The 20,766-nt window shown below is 35.1% G+C and overlaps 1 protein-coding gene across 4 annotated transcripts in view; it reads left to right on the top strand.

Annotated features, from left to right (window-relative positions):
* LOC150095560 (DNA-binding protein RFX2-like) overlaps positions 1 to 20,766 on the top strand; it is a 663,123-nt gene that overhangs the window by 238,302 nt on the left and 404,055 nt on the right. For all 4 annotated transcript variants that reach the window (XM_090410808.1, XM_090410810.1, XM_090410811.1 and 1 more), the window contains exon 6: positions 9,114 to 9,243. In XM_090410808.1, the coding sequence (XP_090266934.1) occupies positions 9,114 to 9,243 (130 nt within the window). The remainder of the gene's footprint in view (positions 1 to 9,113; positions 9,244 to 20,766) is intronic.

The raw sequence follows: 20,766 nt of genomic DNA, 5'->3' as shown, positions 1-20,766 counted from the left end.
ATGCTGGTATTTTGTTGTAGATCAACAATGTCTTATAATAAACAGAATATTCATTTTTATTCAGGAATAGATATTTTTTACTGTCTGTTGTTTCCTAAACTAGAATAAAAATGTCTCTATATACTGTTAAAAAACTTGGCAACCTTAACATGCTATACTGCACAAGCAAAAGAAAAAACAATTAGCATTTTTCTCCTAACATCCACTTTCAAATTTTCAGTTCCAAAAAGCATTCGTGACAACTGTTTGTAATATACATCGAATACGAAAAGCGTTCAACTCATGACAAGTGACAACGTTCAATTGGATTGGTTGACACAATAACCAATCACAGATGCTGGATGCTGAGTGAGCTCAAAATTTTATCTCACCTAACCATGCCTTCTCAGTGGTTTAAAAATACTACAATGCTAAGAATTTGACCCACTATGCGTGCCCTCTTTACATATTTTCAAAGGGCACAAAAGTGTATGCATTTCAAAAGCACACTCAGGTTATTAACGCGAATGTGATGCAATGTTTATTCGCCAAAAAGTGCCCTCTTCATGAAGCACTAATGCTTTATTACCCTCCTGAAGAGGATAATGAAGCATTAGTATATTGTGTTCAATTTTAATTCTGCAAACAATTGGGGGTCTTTAACAGTGTTAAATTGTGATAGAGTGGAAATTTATGAATTCCTATCTTATCACAGTCTAACATGCTTTTCCAAACAAAAGAATGAGATAAATACAGTAAATTGCCTCTAAGTGTAAAATAAGTAATATGTATATATATATATCAAGCATGTTCTGTAATGAAAGGGTAAATAAGTATATATTTTGTGCCATTCGCGAATGTGGTTAATTTAGTATTGAAAATGTAAAACATTACCAGAGCTTTAGAAATTAACCTGTATAAAAGAATTATTGAATGTAAGCACATATTCAACAGTTGGGGGGGAGTCAAGTCCATAGGTTACGGAGTCGTAACGCGAGGAAGCGGCTCGCCCCAAGTAAACAGGGTGACGTCAGCGTACGTGCAATAGCGGGGGAGAGATATGGATGCCGTGACGTAATAGCAAGTGTGAGTCGGCTGGACATCGAAAAGGACGAGAATCACCGAGAAGAATAGGGGAAAAATAAGGGTTATTCGACCCTGTAACAAGGCTTTTTGTCCTTGGATCTCCTGTGTGTTCGTCTGTCTCGTGGTGGCAGAGGGTGCGAGTGCCCCCGATGTCGGACGGCTCCCAATAGGCAGCTGCGGTCTTGGCGGCCATGTTCTCTGCGAAAGGAAGCAAGTCTGGCTGTCCACAGAAGGCCAGTTTCCTGTGAACCTATGAAGCACTAATGAACAGAAAAGAGAAGATAAGTAAACTTTGTTTGTGTTACACTGATTATGAGTGAAAGATTTGTGTCACGTTAATATGTTATAGAAGAAGAACATTAATGATATAGGATAGGATGATTGTGTTGTTATCACTTTAGAGGGATGTTGAATTTAATCTTACTATCTGTCGTTGTGTTTAAGTTCGCCTTTATATTGAATGAAGTTAAGGATATGTTAGAGTAAAGAATTGGCATAATATAAAGAGATTGTGAAAGATATGAATGTTATCTTGTGTAGTCTGACAAAGCTATGGTTTTAGATTGATTGTGATAATAGTACATGATTAATGCATTAGCGAAGGTTAATATAATTCTTACTTTAGGAAGCTACTGTATAATATTTTATAAGTGTATTAGTAGTGTTTGAGTATTATATACCTTGTCTGGAACTCCCTTAAGATGGGATTTAATTTAGTGTTATTATGTGTATCTACTTTTGAGTATAATAAACCTTGCTTTTGATTCTAACAAAGACTTTCTGTGATTTCTGGAATCGGATGCACTGCTTATAAAAAATTAATGCGAACCTATGCAGGATATTAGAAAAGGGTATATTTTGGTCACGTCTGCAGAGTTAATAGGTATCATTAAGTACTGTCCTGATAATATTATAATCTAATAGCACTAAGTGGCGCAGCGAAACAAATTTCTTGGCATTTTACAAGAGGTAAATCTCAGATACTCTGGTACTGCCTCGTTCTCGAGGAAATTCCATTGTCCCTCAGAGATACCACGTGCTACCTGATAGAGTGTACTACGGAGACATAGCATAAAAGGTGAAAATAGTTGTAATAAGGAAAAGAAGCGACACAACAACGGCAATAAATGCAAAAATATAATATAGGTGATACTGATATTTCGTGGATGAGCACTGCACACCTAGCACACCTAGAATATTCGCCCCTGATACATACATACCTATGATAAAGTTCAATTTAAAATTAGGCACAGTAAGAGATTAGCAACAATAACTGATAATAAAATAGAACAGTTATAACAATATACTGAAATAAAAGTTATGTGAATGTGTATGGAATCTTAGCAACCTCAGCATACAATTTATTTATTTTTTCTTTCCTTATGAAGTCAAGAACTTTCACATTTTCTTAAAGGAAGCAGTTTATGGCTTCTCTTTGGCATATCCAAATTGCCAGCATCACTACTATTGCGCTTTGGGACCATTGAGTAAAATAAGGGTTGCTCGAACACAAGCACTCTGATACCATGTCAGTCGATCTCATAACCGAGACATCTATTAAGTTCAAACATCCATGCTGATTGTGGGACTCGATCCACAGCCTATTGATCGGAGAGCAGATACACTAACCACTTGGCTATCCAGGCTGGCCATGAGAATTACTGAGGAATTTCCCTACTGAAGCATTCCAGGTAAGATTTATGCAAGAACACTTGAGAAGTGTCTAAGAAACTGGCAGAAAATGAACTCAGAGAAGAATAATTTCGATTCAGGCCAAACAGAGGTTGTCAGGATTTTCGCTTTATGACAAATAGTTGAGAAATTATGTGAATTATTATTACGTGATACCCTTAAGGAATCCATGGATGTATCATGGAAGGGCACTCTACTCCACTACAAACATCTTACCATCTCCCTCTACTAACTTAATTCTCCCACTGGCAACAGTATTTTTTGTCTGTTTTCATGTGTTGTTCTCATGAGATGAAAAACCAGAGTTTCTGGGAGAAAAAAAACACTGCCACCACCATATGTGATTGGCTAACTCACCTTCAATTGAAAAAGCCCATAAAGATTCCTCTCATCAGGGGAATATAACATACATCATCATATGCTATAAATAAATAAACATAGATCATTGTATTATAACAAAGATCTGGAAAAAAAGCATATGACATGATGCCAAGAGAAAAGCTAAACAGAATTATAACATAAATATAAATTATATATTTATGTTATAATTCTGCAGTTAGAATCGAAGAATGAACAGAAATTGGTCTGATGTAAAATCAGGATTAAGAAAAGAGTACACTCTTATTTGTCATCTATGTGATCATATTATGAAAGCAAGCATTAAATTTAAAATCAGAATTAGAGATATCAAACTTGATCTTTGCTTTATGTAAATGTTGGTGTACTGCTAAACAAATCCAGAACAAGGATTCTTTAACTAAACTGGATCACAGCTATAACAAATTTGGAATGAAAATGAGTAATAAAAAGATGAGAACTTTCTGGATAGTTGAGACTATGGCAAACTTTAAATGGAGAACCTATAGAACAGGTAAAATACTTTAGTTGATAAGTACAATTTTTAGTGAAAATGCACAAATTACATATGGAAACAGAATAAGCAAAGCTTGTATTGTGTGGAGCCAGTTGAATAAATTTATATGAAATAAGAAAGAAGTTTGCCAAAACACTAAACCAACAGTATACAAGACAGCATTCAAACCAATTTTAACATATGGACCTGAAAGTTGTGTTTGAAATAAAACATTTGATCAGAGACTAGAGACTACAGATTTGGAGAGTGAATAGATAGCAGTGTCAGAATCATATTAAAAATGAAGATATTAAGATGGTACATGACATTGTTAGCATTTACGACTTCAGGGGTGCTTAAGGGTCAAAGCTGTATAACTGAGAGTAGACCTCCACATAGCTTTTAAAGGAATGCAGAGAACCGACCAGGGCTTCTGACCTAATGTTCAATCCTCACCTTCTCGTGGTGCACCCTGTTGGGTATCTACTTGGATACTGAACAGACGAGGATGGGCTGGCAATTTGGGATTTAGCCGACCAAATTGTATTCTTATTGGTTAAACCAAAATATAGAATGATGGTACAATATGACAAAATTTCATGCCAGCTGGGGCGTCGCCCGGTTAAACAAGGCCCCCGTTGTTTTCGCCAGGGAACCAGGGCGAACAGCGAAAAGTCAGCTACTAGAACAAATCTGCAAATAAACCCCAACTCAACATCACTAGAGTTAAAGATCGGTACTATCAACGTAAGAAGCCTGAATGGCAAAGAAATGGAGCTAGCTGAGGAATTAGATAAGTACCAGATCGACATAATAGGGGTGACTGAAACAAAAAAGACCAAAACTGGTGAGATCTTTCTGAGCAATAAATACAAAATGTTATATTCAGGCAATGACAATCAAGGAAAAGAAGGAGTAGCCATAGTATTCAACACAAAATACGAGGCTAATCTTCCTGAATGGCAGTCAGTCTCAAGTAGAGTAATGTGGGCAAATATGAGAATGGGGAACTGGACAATGAGACTTATTTGTGCCTATGGTCCCACAGAAGGTTCTACTAAGGTAGAAGTGGAGGAATTTTTTGAGGCTTTAGAAAAAGCAACTGACACAATGAAAAATGAAAAGTTGGTCCTCGTTGGGGATCTAAATAGCAGAGTAGGAAACGATTGTGAGACATACAAAAATATTTTGGGAAAATTCGGAGAAAAGAGCAAAGCTAATAATAATGGCAAATATCTGTTGGATTTCTGCTGAGGACATGGACTGGTTATTACTAACACCATGTTCCAACATAAAAATGTGCACAAATTCACATGGAGAGAAGAGGCTAGGAATAAGAAAAGTCTCATTGACTATGTTATTGTTGATAGTGATGTTTTCTCCCTGGTGCAGGACACCAGAGTGTACAGAGGATTTGAAATTGGAAGTGATCACTATTTAGTCTTGAGCAGGATAAAATTGAATTTCATATTGAAAAGAAAAACATGTAAGAAAGTTTTAAAGCGAATAAAAGTTGAGCAGCTCTCAGATATGAGCTGTAGACTAAAATACACAAAGATTATTGAAGAAAAAATGGAAGAGTTTGAGAACAGGAATCAAACCTTGGAGATTCAGTGGCAAACTCTGAAGAAAACATTGATTGATTCTGCCAGAGAGGCATGTGGTGAGGTTGTCTGCAAGGATAGAAAAATCAGATCTCCATGGTGGTGGACACACGAAGTTAAAGAGGCAGTGAAGGAAAAGAAGAAAGCATATCAAAAGTTCCTGTCAAATAAGTCAGCTTGTGCTCTTAGAGAATATAGAGACAAATGCAAGAATGCTAAACACTGTGTAAAACTAGCTAAACAAAAGTCATGGGAGGACTTTGGCAAGAATATAGAAAATAAATATCAAGAAGGTGACAAAATATTCTGGAGGTTGTTGAAGAAGCTTAAGAATGGAGGAAAGAGTGCTGTAAAAGGAATTAGAGATGATGAAGGTGACATGAAAATGGGAGAAAAAGATATCCTTGAAGTATGGAGTAATTACTTTGAAAAACTGCTAAATGAAACAAGCAGTGATGACAGTACAGTGGTAAAAAACGCTGATCAGGCATGCAGTCAGGAATACATATCCATACTTGAAGTAGAAAAAGCCATCAAAGGCTTAAAATGTGGAAAGGCAGCAGGAGTAGATGATATTCGACCAGAAATGCTGAAGTATGGTGGTATAAGAGTCTTACAGTGGCTGCACTGCATAGTTCAGAAAGCCTGGACAGAGGGACGAATTCCCGATATTGGAATAGAGCTCTCATAGCACCCATATATAAAAAGGGACATAAAACTGCATGTGAGAATTACAGAGGTATTTCCCTACTGAGTGTTCCTGGCAAGATATACGCAAGTATACTTGAGAAACGGTTGAGAAGAATTGTGGAAAAAAAGCTTGGTGAAGAACAAGCTGGATTCAGGCCAAATAGAGGCTGCCAAGATCAGATCTTCACTTTACGACAAATAGTCGAGAAATCATGGGAATATAACAAAATCTGTATTTAAGTTTTGTCGATCCGGAAAATGCATATGACAAGGTGCCAAGAGAGAAGCTATTCAATACGCTGCAGTTATATGGTGTCAATGGGGCATTATATCAAGCAATACTTAGTCTTTATTTGAGTTGTAAGTCAGCAGTTAGAATTGAAGGAAGTACAGGAAGATGGTTTAATGTTAAATCTGGTGTGAGACAAGGATGTACATTATCCCCTCTGTTATTCATTATCTATATGGATCACATTATGAAGGAAAGTGGTATTAAACATGATATCAAAATTGGAGATGTTAATGTCAGCTCTTTGCTTTATGCGGATGATGTTATACTTCTAAATAAATCCGCTACAAGTCTGCAAGATTCTCTGACTAAATTGAATAGCTGTTGTAATAGATATGGTATGAAGGTCAGCAATAAAAAGACAAAGACAATGAAAATTGGCAGAATCATTGAAAATGTCAACTGTGTTGTGAATGGAGAACCTGTGGAACAAGTAAAACATTTCAGCTATTTAGGCACGATTTTTACTGAAGAACGGTAAATTAAATATAGAAATAGACAACAGAATCAGCAAAGCTGGTATGGTGGGAAGTCAATTGAATAAATTCATATGGAATAAGAGAGAAATTAGTCGGAACACTAAATTAGCTGTATACAAGACAGTGTTCAAACCAGTTTTAACTTATGGATCTGAGAGCTGGGTCAGAAGTAAAACACTTGACCAATAGAGACCACAGATATGAGAGTCCTGAGAAAGATTATAGGCATGAACAGATGGTATCAATGGCAGTATCATATTAAAAACGAGGATATTAGGAAAGAACTTGACATTGTCAGCATCCAGGAATGCGTTAGCAGAGCTAATCTCAGGTGGTATGGTCACTTAAACAGAATGGGCGAGGAAAGATTAGCAAAACAAGTGTTCTCTGCCAGGTTGGCAGCAAAACGACCCAGAGGAAGACCAAGATATAGGTGGATTGATATGGTACAAAGTGCTTTAGACGATAGAAATATAATAAATGAATAAATGATTCTCTGTTTGTTAGCTAGGAAAAACTACATCTGGCTGTGGTCATTATCTTCTTGATTTCATTGTCTTGTCTATATAAGCTACAATTTTTGGTGATTCTTATAGAGTATATTATGGAAAATTATGGAGACAACTACCATGTTAGAGCAAAACTTTAGTTTAATATAAACTAAAATGAACACTCGACATTTCCACCTTCATATCAAGGTCATCATCTGGAGCATACTCATGTGTATACAGAGAAACAAGCTGCACTACAATCTACATGGTATGCTAAAGTTACTGACCAACCATTACAACAATTATTGGCCTGATCTCTGGTGGACTTTGCTACATCAAAGCTAGAATCCTATTATTATTATTATCTTTTAAGTTAATTAAATTAGGCTGGAGAGCAACATATTTATATATACATAAAACTATGTGATTATACATATAAATTTCAACCAATTGGTATGGAATAGTTTCCAATAAAAAGTGAAAATTGCTTAAAGTCCTAAAGTATTCTAGATACTAAGTATGCTGAATATGTGCCATCCAAATTCTTGGAATTTTTATGCACCATTATTGTTGAGTTAGGGTGGTTAATCAGAATTTCACAGGCTTCTTTAAATTTTCTTTCATACCAGGTTTTTGTATGATGTAAAGAGCAGGTACTTTTCCAATCAATTTGGTGTAGGGTGTTGAGCGTGATCTGAGAGCCCTGCTCACCAAAATTGTTATATTGAATGTGTCTTTTGTGTTCTTTTTTACGTATAGGGATTGCATGTCCAGTTTCACCAGTATAAGGTAAGTTATAGGTGCAGTAGATGCAATAAACTCCAGGATGTGCCAATGGGAGAAGAGGACCCTTAAAGGAGTTGAATATGTTTTTTAATTTTATAGGTGGTTTTAAAGTTGCTAATTGTTATTTAGTTTTTATTTATTCATTTTGTAATATAATGACACAATGGCTGTGAGGTCCATACATGCAAGTACAGCACTGTCTTATGAAACTGGTATAATGCTATTGATTGTAATGTAATTTTCTTTGTAAATGTGTGTTCTCTGACAGATTTTCCTGTATGTACCATGAAAAACCCATGGGGTAAGAAAAATGTTCTTACCCCCTTCATTTATAATTGTTAAACTTCGATGTTGCATATCTAATCTATTAAATCCAAGATAAGTATGCTGAATATTCCCTTAAAAACAGGACTGATCATACTATATGATCTCCTTTCTTTCCTCATGAAATTGTGATTATTGAAAACAATTTGTAAGACTAGATCTAGTTCAAAACTCATTAAGAGCCTGTGAACAGCATTGTATTTTTTTATTATTCTGAAATTTATGCTGAAAGTGTTGCTTTAGTTTGTGCTTTTCCCCCAGGCAATAATGACTTATAAAGAAAATACCATAATAAAAGTTTTGACAATAGATGATGCCTTTGGAATACATAAGAATGTTAGATACCATGAAGGTAAATTAATTCATAGCACCTTGTCATCTATTTTTATTTTGAAAACAGTCATTTGTAATTTCATGTTCAATCTTATGTTTTATGTAGCTCTCCTTTTCTTGGAAAGCAGTTTTTTAATCTCCAGCATATTTTTAATAGTATATGGGATAATAACATTAACATCTTTTCCACATACTGCTAGTATTTGGCCCTTCAGGCACAAATGGAGGAAACACAGATTCACACTTTAGTTAAGAGATATAGTAGCAGTTTATTACTGGACAATTCAGCCACTAATTAGAAAGTTTGCAATAAATGTGATATTTAAATTTGCATTAAGGTTTTGTTATTGTACTTTTACTTTCCTTTGCTTTTGCAGTTACATGCATGTAACTGCAAAAGCAAAGTAATATTATTATATATTACTTTGTTTATATTGTTTAATATAAACAAAGACAATGACAACGGCAAATTTAATGACAATAAAATTCACTTTTTCTTGTTTTCAGTATCCGAGCAGGAAAATCAGGGACAAGGAACTGTTACCTTGCAGCCAGCACAGACAGTACATCCAACTTATGTACAATATGTGGATGGAAATGGAGATCCTAATCTGTATGCTGCCAATAACAATCAAATGTGAGAAACATAATAGTAGTTTATTGTTTTGTTTCAAAATTTAAGTAGCAAGTCTTACTTCACTTCATAAATATTGAATGCCTACGTAGGAATTTCTTTATATGCATACTAGGATTACTTACTAAAAAAAGGTAGCAGGGATCCCTCACACTAAAAGATTTTATAATAGCATGTTGTAAAGCTGTGCCCTTTCAGTGTAATTGTAATGAATTACACTGAAATTTTTAGCTCCATGCCCATTCTAAACTGAAAGGAAGGTGTTGAAAGTTTTTTCACTTGGTTATTCTATAAATTAAAGATGTCAAGAAATTATCTTGGTTTCATCCTTTATCCAAGTGTAAGTGAACAAAGTTTGCACATGAAATAACTTCATGACTGGGCTACTTGTATATAGAGGCTAATGACTTCACATCAATTGCCTTATCCCATAATGCAATGCACATATCCTTATGGACATGTCAACCTGGTTTTGACCTTTATTGAGGTCTCATCAGTGGGAGTCAGACCCAGAAGCGATACCAAGGTTGAAGTAATGCAGAAGTCATTTTCATATACAAGTAGTCAAAAGGTATCACATCTTATTACTAAAATACTCTGGATTAGAGACGGATGCTGAAAGTTTTTTAAATTAAAGATGCCAAGAAATTATTGTCTCGGTTTCATCCTTTATCTGAATGTAAGTCAACAAAGTTTACACATGAAGTAACTTCGCGACTAGGCTACTTGTTTATGGCCACGTATAAGTGGCCGTTCCCATAATGCACTGCATTATACATGTTCATAAGGATATGTGCATTGCGTTATGGGATACCAGCAATTGATGGGAAGTCATTAGCCTATGTATACAAGTAGCCCAGTCATAAAGTTACTTCAAGTGCAAACTTTGTTTGCTTACACTTGGATAAAGGATGAAACCAAGATGTTAGAAGTTTATTTTGCACTTGGTTAGACTATAATAAATTTAGTTTAATCCTTTATCCAAGTGTAAGCAAACAAAGTTTGCACCAGAAAATATCTTCAGGACTGAGGTAAGGTAGTGCAATACCATGCAACTCAGAGCAAAGGTGGACCAGGCTCTCATCACTCCTTGTCTCAGTATCTCCCATAATGCAAAGCACATCTCCTTGCAGACATGTATACTGCTATGCATTAAGGGAAGGGCCACTATCCAGACAGGTTTCGACCTTTATTGAGGTCTCATCAGTGGGAGGCAGACTCAAACGTGGAAATACTAAGGCAGAAGCAATAGAAGAGGTCATATTTACCCATAGGAGTTGCCAACAGGTGTATCACCTTATTATTGAATTACTCTGGATTCAGAGGAAGATGTTGGAAGTTTATTTCACTTGGTTAGACTATAATAAATTTAGTTTAATCCTTTATCCAAGTGTAAGCAAACAGAGTTTGCACCTGAAAATATCTTCAGGACTGAGGTAAGGTATTGCAACACCAGGCAACTCCAAGCAAAGGTGGATCAAGCTCTCATCACTCCTTGTCTCAGTGTCTCCCATAATGCAAAGCAAGTAGACAAGGAGTGATGAGAGCTTAGTCCACCTTTGCTCGGAGTTGCCTGGTGTTGCAATACCTTACCTCAATCCTGAAGATATTTTCAGGTGCAAACTTTTTTGCTTACACTGGGATAAAGGATTAAACTAAATTTATTATTATGAAACCAAGAATATAATTTCTTGGCATCTTTAATTTATGAGAGAGCAGTGCTAAAGCTCATGAACTCAATAACATGAACAGTGTAACTAATTATTTAATTTACTTGCAATATATATGATTATTTAAGTTGCAGTTAGCAAACATCATTAGCAAACTATTAAAAACAAACTTATAGAAATTATTTCTGAGTCATATCTAGTAGCAGATGGTTAATTGTAATAGAAATCAACAGATGTTTCTTCAGTTACAATTAACCAACATCCAGTAATCGACAACAACAGTAAATTTTATGTATCCCTTGAGGATACATATTAATTTTCTGATATGTATCCTCAAGAGATATTCAGCTGTTATGACAGCACTAATATTAAATTTACATAATTATTCATATTCTGTCTGCAATTTTTCTCCAAATTAGTCTGTTACTTGTCAGCATTCCAATATTGTCATATGTAACATTTTGTGGTTCTAAGGTTCTGGCTGAATCTATCCATCTAGACCTTGTTCTTTCTCTTTGTCTCTTTCCTCCCATCTTTTATCAAACATCTGTTTTGCTAACCTTTCTTCACCTTTACCATTTAAATGGCTATACCTCCTTAGATTAGTTCTGCTTACACATTCTTAAATGCTAACAATGTCAAGTTCCTTTCTAATATCTTCATTTTAAATGTGATTCTGCCATTGATCCCAAAAATTTAGGTGTTCACTCACCTAATTTTTTGGGGGAATAAACTTGGAAGACCATCATTTGTAATATTTAATTATTATTTTAATGCAAATCTCTTTTCCCTTTTTACATTGTACTATATATAGTAAACTATTCATTCATAGTTATTATATATATATATAAACTATGAATGAATGAATAAATACTACTTGATTATTATAATATCTATTATAGATGTTGGTTATTCAACAGTTGATCACATTTTTGTGATCAACTGTTGCCATTAAAAAAAAAAAAAAAAAAAAAAACATTTTCCCCAGCCCTTTTATGTACCCCCCCCCCACCCATTCAAGTATATGGAGACATTCTAATTAGGCATCATTTGCCATGCTACTTTTAATATTATTGAAAGTCTTATATCAGTAGGTATATCCTTTTTTTTTTCTAAGTGTCATGGACAACTTCACCTTTATCCTTTGACTGGAAAGACATGGATTTTAATTCTTAATTCTAGAAGAAACAAGAAAGCTTTATAAGGAATTTTCGCTTGAACTTGGCCAGCTCATATAGAGGTAGTGCAAAATCAGCAAACTGACTGAAAAACACGTACAGTTAATAGACATAGTATACTCCTGGCCTTTGTTACTTACTCTATTCTAATTAATAATAGCAATGAATAGTAACTTTTTTTTTTCCTGGTCGATTCTTACAAGTTTCACACACGCAGCTGTTTCTACAATGAAGAAGATTTTTGAAGGACTATTATATTTATTCTATATTATCTCATGCCTCATATCCAAGTAACTTCACAGAAACTGTAGTTGGTGCTCTGATAGATTGTTAATCTCATCTGCACAGTGTATTCTACTCTCAGTTGCATGTGTTCCTCTAACCAGTTTGCCAGTTCTGTAGATTTATTATCTTATCCATTGCTTTCAATCTGTTACTTGGTCTCCTATTCTCATAGAGTATAGCAACAGTAGGAATGAAGGAGGAGGAAAAGAAACTGGTTCTATGAGTATGAAGTTGTAATGTGAACGAGTGTTGGGTGGCAACTGCACATGGTTCGACAGTTTTGGTAGAGAGAGCGAGGAGTAATTATTGATGGCAGTTCTGATAAACATTTACCGTGGAACTATTTATAGAATATGCATGCTGTAGATACTAAATGCCTGTGCGAGCATGTTTGGATTGAGTTTGTAAGAGATTAGTCATTTATCAGTCTGATTCCTCTCTTCTGTATTGCATAGAGTATTTTACTATGCTATTGGGAGCACTGCCCAAGATGTAAACAGAATACTTGGTGGACAGGCAAATTTCTGATTTGTACAGGGTTAATATCTGTTCAGAGCAATGTTCCCTCTAAGCTGCATTGGTGTGCGGCCAGACAGTGACTGAGATGCTCCCATGCACACTGAATTGTTGTGCAGCTGAAATTTTCTTTTAAGATATGAATGAAATTTAAGTATGACATAGTAACTCAAAACCATTCTTTTAGAACAAAGAATGGTTTTGAGATGCTTCCAAAAGTGGGAAGAATGCTGGAAATATTGTATTGAGGCAGGAAGAGAATATTTTGAAGGGAATATGTTTCTATAGCTCATAAGCTTTTGTGTATACAGTAGGCCCCCGTATCTACAGGGTTTGGTTCCATCGTCTTCCATGGATAGTAGCGAACCCTATATATACTATGTTTTTTCCTGTACATAAATACCTATGACAGTTGAATTTATAAATTATGCACAGTAAGAGATTAACAACAATAACTAATAATAAAACAGAACAATTATAACAGCATACTGTAATAAAGTTATCTGAATGTGAATGGAATCTTAGCAACCTCAGATGTGTGTAGCTTTCTCCACCTTTGCAACGAGTTGCCCTGGTGTTGGACAGTCTCTGCGATCAGCTGAACTGTCTATTACTAAAAGAAAGAGCCATACGGCTTCATTTCGATGATTCAAAATTACATAAGCAAAGTGGATATTAGATCCAACATTATTTCAAAGCCGAATGTTTGTAGAGACTATGAAAGTTTCGCAAGTTGACCTTTCGTATGTTAATATCTTCGGACCAGGGTTGACCGTGGATACGGGGGTTCTACTGTATTTTAAATAAATTATGTCCCAGGACTTTTTTGAACAGCCCTCGTGCGAGCGCGTGCGTGCGTGTGTGTGTGTGTGTGAGTGAGAGATCATAATAGTACATTAGTTTTTAATCTAGTGCTCTCTCATCTCATTTTTTTCTACACAGAAAAAAATGCCACTTTACCTACACTGTTCACATTTATTCATTCACACTAATGATAGTTTAAGAAAATTAAACTGAAATGTTCATTATCTAATTTTTATCTATAATTAAACTCTATGAGGAAAATGTCATTTCTTATTTTGATTGCTCAGCTGTTACTCCAGTCAAAAAATTACTATTATAAAAAGTAGTCCAAACATGGAGAATTAATTAATTGAAGTTGTGCAATTCTTGATAAATATATATTCTCATTTATTTAATAAATAGATGAAATAGAAATTAAATATTTATCAGGAATTCCATAGCTTGGAATTCCTGATAAATTCCATAATTTCTCTCTATCAGTATTGCCAATAGTTTTTTCAGAATCTATAGAACATAAGTATAAGGAGGCTCTGAACTTTATACAGTGTTCCTTAAAATAAAAATGTGATGTTCAGTACTTTCAGCTGTTCTATAACCAACTTTCTCATGCTTCAATATTTTTTCTGTTTCATTTTTAATTCTGCGTTATCAAAAATTTTGCAGGTACTGACAGTAGGTTAACTTTCTCTCCAGTTTTCACATTTCTGTTAGTATCATTTCACTCATTTTCACAATTTCTTTAGTTGTATTTTTCTTAATTATTTCTCGATTAATTTTTTTTTATTTCTTAATTGTAAGTATTTTCTGTTGTTTTATTATCATTGCTGCATACTTTCTATTCTTGCTCTTCTCTATTTTGTTCGTTATTTCATTTTTACAGATACTGACAGTAAGTTAACTTTCCCTCCAGTTTTTGCATTTATTAAGATCACTTTTCTTTAGAATTAATGGTTATCACTGCTTCTTTCTGTTAGTATCATTTCACTCACTAGCACTTTATTACAGAACAGTTGGTTGCAATTCACAATTTCTTTAGTTGTGTTAAGAATTTTCTCTTGTTATAGTATCATTGCTGCATACCTTTCTGTTTCTTTATCGGCAGTTGCTTGACAGAAACTGTCAGGTGAACAACAGCAAAGAAGTTCAGGATAAAATCTGGATAATGAAGAGTAGATATATCATGAACCCATCCATTCTCTATACTAGAACACAATGGGTATATAGTTGCTGACACTCTTCAGAAAATGTTTGCTAAAATAACAGCAGTATCTGTCCCCCCCCGACCAAAAAAAGTAAAGCAGAAAAACAACATACTCTGCTCTGTTCTCTTTGTACCAAAGAATAGAACAAGCATTCATGAAATGAAAGCTGTTTTGCTTTAAATGCTGTGCAACTGCTGTTGGACCAGATAATATCCATTGTGAGATGATCAAAAATCTGCTGCCATCTGCCAAGCAACAACTTCTGTATTGTTTCAACAGAATTTTCTGTGAGATTGTTTTTCCTGATATCTGGCAAAAGGTGATTACTACTGCCTCGCCTAAGCCAGGGGAAAGATCCATAATTCACATTAAATTATCAACCAATTTGTCTGACCACCTGCATGTGCAGGATTCTGGAGTGTGTGTGTGTGGGGGGGGGGGAATTGTTAACACTTGTGTTTTATGGTTGCTGGAGAAACAACTTTTTTTTATCCCTAGGACACAATCTGCATTTTGCAAATATTATTCAACAGCAGATCATCTAGTCTAACTGGAAGCATCCATAAGAGGAGATACCATCCTCAAATGTGAATACTTAGAGTATTGGTTTTCAGTACTACTGTTGAGTTGTGTTTTTTAAGCCCCCCTTTTTTTTTTTTTGTAATAATATTATTATTACATGACACCTCCAGGGAGTCCAAAGACTCATCGAGGGAGGGCACCTACTCTACAACTCTCCATCTCCACCACTCAATCCACCAACTACACCAAAGCCATTTACTACCCACCACCACCACCACCACCACTAGTATTTCCACAGACAATCACAATCATCCATGCCCATGATGGGATTCAAACCCACAGCCTTTTGGCTGGAGAGCGGATACACTAGACACTCGGTCAACCGAGCCGGCAATTAGTTGGAGGTTTTTGCTTGTAAAAGTATGGGGGCTGTTTGGATAAAAGAAAATCTGCAGATTTTCTTTGAAAAGAATTCTTTGAAGGCTTTTTTTCCATGCTTTAATTTTGGAATCCTACTGGGAGAGTTGCAAAATTGAAACCCCGGGAAAGGATATTCATTTCAGAATCAGATAATATTCTTGAGGACTTGTTACAAACTTTTTCATAGAGTGGTAATCTGTCATTACCAGCTAACATATTTGTAGCATGTCCTATCAGGTCTTTACCATTTTTGGATACACTAGTTGAGGTATCTGAACAAAACGCAATCAACTTCTCAGTCTATAAGAATCCGACAAACACAGGGCATTACCTACATGTCATGTTTAAGTTTATCTATCACCTATTTGCTACCATTTGTTTTTTTAAAGAGAGTGACAAAGATTGTTCATCTTGGATAAAACGATGATTTTAACGAGATAACATATAGAGTTTAAGTGCCATATAATTTTGCTGTTGTGCTATTTTAGAAGATGATTCATGTAAGGATAATCACAATTGGCTTGTTCCTGATTTGAAAGAAATAATTGCAAAAAAGTATGTTTTGATTAATTTGTGTGTAGAGCATGTCCAATCTGATGTAGTGTCAATATTAAATTTACATGAACTATGAACTTTTGATCATGAGATGTGATGTCCAAACAGTATAATGAACGACTTTGTTCTGTTTCATAAAATAATAATAATCAATAGATACACATGAAATTGCCTCCAGAACATTTTGCCAGGAAGGTATACAAATATTCTGCAGACAATCAAAAAGGCTTAGAAATGGACTAAAGCATACTGTTAAAGAAATCAGGGATGAAAAAGTTGAAATAAAAACTAAGGACAAAGATATTCTTGATGTTTGGAGTGATCACTTTGTAAAATTGTTAAGTGAAATAGTAATGACAAAATATGATAAAATTGAGATAGAAAATGCCATCAAAACCTGAAATGTGGAAAGCATCTGCGGTAGATGATAGTAGAGCATAAATGCTCAAATACCTAAGTATTTGAGCATTTTTTATACTAGTTACTGCATAATTCAGATGGCCAAGTCATAGGGTTGAATTCGAGATGATTCGAGTAAGTTTTTATACTAGTATAAAAAGCTGATTGTAAGAATTACAGAGAAATTTCAATATGGAGTATTCCAAGTAAGATTTATGTATGCATACTTGACAATAGGCAGTGAAAAATTGTTTAAGGGAAATTTGGAAAAGAGTAAGCCATGTTCAGACCGAATACAAGCTCTCAGAATCAGGTTTTCAATTTAAGACAAATAACTGAGAAATCATGGGAATGCAAATAGATCTGTATTTATGTTTTGTAGAAACAAAGGTGTGTGACATGGTTCTAAAAGAAATGCTGTTTAAAATGCTTCAGATAATACAGTGTAAGTGGTACATTCTATTGAGCAATATACAGCCCTATTTTACTAGCCAGTTAACAATTAAAGGCTGAAAGAGACATAGAAAGATGGTTTGATTTAAATCATGTCAAAGTAGCATTAGGCCTGATATCAAAAATGGAAATATTAATCTTAACTCTTTATGTTATACTCTTAAATAATCTAGTACAAATCTTCCAAATTCCCTAACTAAATTGAATGACAACTGCATTGAATTTAGTATGAAAGTCTACAATAAGAGGACAAAGACTATGAAAATTGGCAGGTACATTGAAAACATCAACTACATTCTGAATGGGATGCCTATCAATTCAAATTCTCATCTATCCAAGACAGATCGAGACCCTGATTACAGATGTTTATGCAATTAATGCATCCAGGTTGCCATTCGGGGTGCTTAAGGGTCAAAGCTGTATAACTGAGAGGAGACCCCCACATAGCTTTTAAAGGAATGCGGAGAACCGACCAGGGCTTCTGACCTAATGTCCAATCCTCACCTTCTCTTGGTGCACCCTGTTGGGTATCTACCTAGGATTTAGTATCTTAGGATATCGGCTAATCCCAAGTATCTACTTTGGGATTTAGCCGACCAAATTGTATTCTTATTGGCTTAAACAAATATACAAAATGATGGTACAACATGACAAAATTTCTGGCGAAATCAAGGGCCCCCGTTGTTTTTGCCAGGGAACCAGAGCGAAAAGCGAAAAGTCAGCTATTGGAACAAATCTGAAAACACACCCCCAGCTCAACATCACCAGAGGTAAAGATTGGTACTATCAACATAAGAAGTCTGAATGGCAAAGAAATGGAGCTAGCTGAGGAATTAGATAAGTACCAGAACAACAAAATTGGGATGACTGAAACAAAAAAGACAAAAACTGGTGAGATCTTTCTGAGCAATAAATACAAAATGTTATATTCAGGCAATGACAATCAAGGAAAAGAAGGAGTAGCCATAGTATTCAACACAAAATATGAGGCTAATCTTCTTGAATGGCAAGCAGTCTCAAGTAAAGTAATGTGGGCAAATATGAAAATGGGGAACTGGACAATGAGACTTATTTGTGCCTATAGTCCCACAGAAGGTTCTACTAAGGAAGTGGAGGAATTTTTTGCAGCTTTAGAAAAAGCAGCTAACACAATGAAAAAGGAAAAGTTGGTCCTTGTTGGGGATCTAAATAGAAGAGTAGGAAATGATTGTTAGACATACAAAAATATTTGGGGAAAATTTGGAGAAAAGAGCAAAGCTAATAATAATGGCAAATATCTGTTGGATTTCTGCTCAGGACATGGACTGGTTATTACTAACACCATGTTCCAATATAAAAATGTGCACAAATTCACATGGAGAGAAGAGGCTAGGAATAAGAAAAGTCTCATTGACTATGTTATGTTTTCTCCCTGGTGCAGGACATCAGAGTGTACAGAGGATTTGAAATTGGAAGTGATCACTATTTAGTCTTGAGCAGGATAAAATTGAATTTCATATTGAAAAGAATAACATGTAAGAATAAAACGAATAAAAGCTGAGCATCTCTCAGATGTGAACTGTAGACTAAAATTCATAAAGATTATTGAAGAAAAAATGAAAGAGTTTGAGAACAGGAACCAAACCTTGGAGATTCAGTGGCAAAACTTGAAGAAAACCCTGATTGATTCAGCTAGAGAGGGATGTGGGGAGGTTGTCTGCAAGGATAGAAAAACCAGAACTCCATGGTGGACACAGGAAGTTAAAGAGACAGTGAAGGAAAAGAAGAAATCATATCAAAAGTTCTTGGCAAATAAGTCAGCTTTTGCTCTTACAGTATGCAGAGACAAATGCAAAAATGCTAAACACTGTGTAAAACTAGCTAAACAAAAGTCATGGAAGGACTTTGGCAAGAATATAGAAAATAAATATCAAGAAGGTGGCAAAATATTTTGGAGGTTGTTGAAGAAGCTTAGGAATGGAGGAAAGAATACTGTAAAAGGAGTTAGAGATGATAAAGGTGACATGAAAACGGGAGAAAAAGATATCCTTGAAGTATGGAGTAATTACTTTGAAAAACTGCTAAATGAAACAAGCAGTGATGACAGCACAGTGGTAAAAAACACTGACCAGGAATGCAGTCAGGAATACATATCCATACTTGAAGTAGAAAAAGCCATTAAAGGCTTGAAATGCGGAAAGGCAGCAGGAGTAGATGATATTCGACCAGAAATGCTGAAATATGGTGGTAGAAAAGTCTTACAGTGGCTGCACTGCATAGTTTAGACTGCCTAGACAGAGGGACGAATTCCGATGATTGGAGTAGAGCTTTCATAGTACCCATATATAAAAAAATAAAACTGAATGTGAGACTTACAGAGGGATATCCCTACTGAGTGTTCCTGGTAAGATATATGCTGTACTTGAAAAACGGTTGAAAAGAATTGTGGAAGAAAAGCTTGGTGAAGAACAAGCTGGATTCAAGTAAAATAGAGGCTGAATGATCAGATCTTCACTTTACGACAAATAATGGAGAAATCATGAGAATATAACAAAGATCTGTATTTAAGTTTTGTCGATTTGGAAATGGCATATGACAAGGTGCCAAGAGAGAAGCTATTCAATAAGCTAAAGTTATATGGTGTCAATAGGGCATTATATCAAGCAATACTTAGTCTTTATTTGAGTTGTAAGTCAGCAGTTAGAATTGAAGGAAGTACAGGAAGATGGTTTAATATTAAATCTGGTGTGAGACAAGGATATACATTATCCCCTCTGTTATTCATTATCTATATGGATTACATTATGAAGGAAAGTGGTATTAAACATGATATCAAAATTGGAGATGCTAATGTCAGATCTTTGCTTTATGCGGACGATGTTATACTTCTAAATAAATCCGCTACAAGTCTGCAAGATTCTCTGACTAAATTGAATAACTGTTGTAATAGATATGGTATGAAGGTCAGCAATAAAAAGACAAAGACAGTGAAAATAGGCAGAATCATTGAAAATGTCAACTGTGTTGTGAATGGAGAACCTGTGGAACAAGTAAAACATTTCAGCTACTTAGGCATGATTTTTAGTGAAGATGGTAAATTAAATATAGAAATAGATAATAGAATCAACAAAGCTGGTATGGTAGGAAGTCAATTGAATAAATTCATATGGAATAAGAGTGAAATTAGTCAGAACAATAAATTAGTTGTATACAATACAGTGTTCACACCAGTTTTAACTTAAGGATCTGAGAGCTGGGTCAGAAGGAAAACACTTGACCAAAGACTAAAGACTACAGATATCGGAGTTCTGCAAAAGATTAGAGGCGTAAACAGATGGCATATATGGCAATATCATAGTAAAAACGAGGATATTAGGAAAGAACTTGACATTGTCAGCATCCAGGAATGCATTATCAGAGCTCATCTCAGGCGGTATGGTCACTTAAACAGAATGGGCGAGGAAAGATTAGCAAAACAAGTCAGGTTGCCTGGAAAACAACCCAGAGGAAGATCAAGATATTGGTGGATTGATACGGTACAAA

Source organism: Typopeltis vanoorti, chromosome 20, assembly GCF_054136105.1.
Source record: "Typopeltis vanoorti isolate ZY-2024b chromosome 20, IOZ_Tvanoo_1.0, whole genome shotgun sequence".
NCBI classification, from domain to species: Eukaryota; Metazoa; Arthropoda; class Arachnida; order Uropygi; family Thelyphonidae; genus Typopeltis; species Typopeltis vanoorti.
The sequence above is the reverse complement of the archived record's forward strand: the minus strand, read 5'-3'. Positions and strand labels throughout refer to the sequence as shown.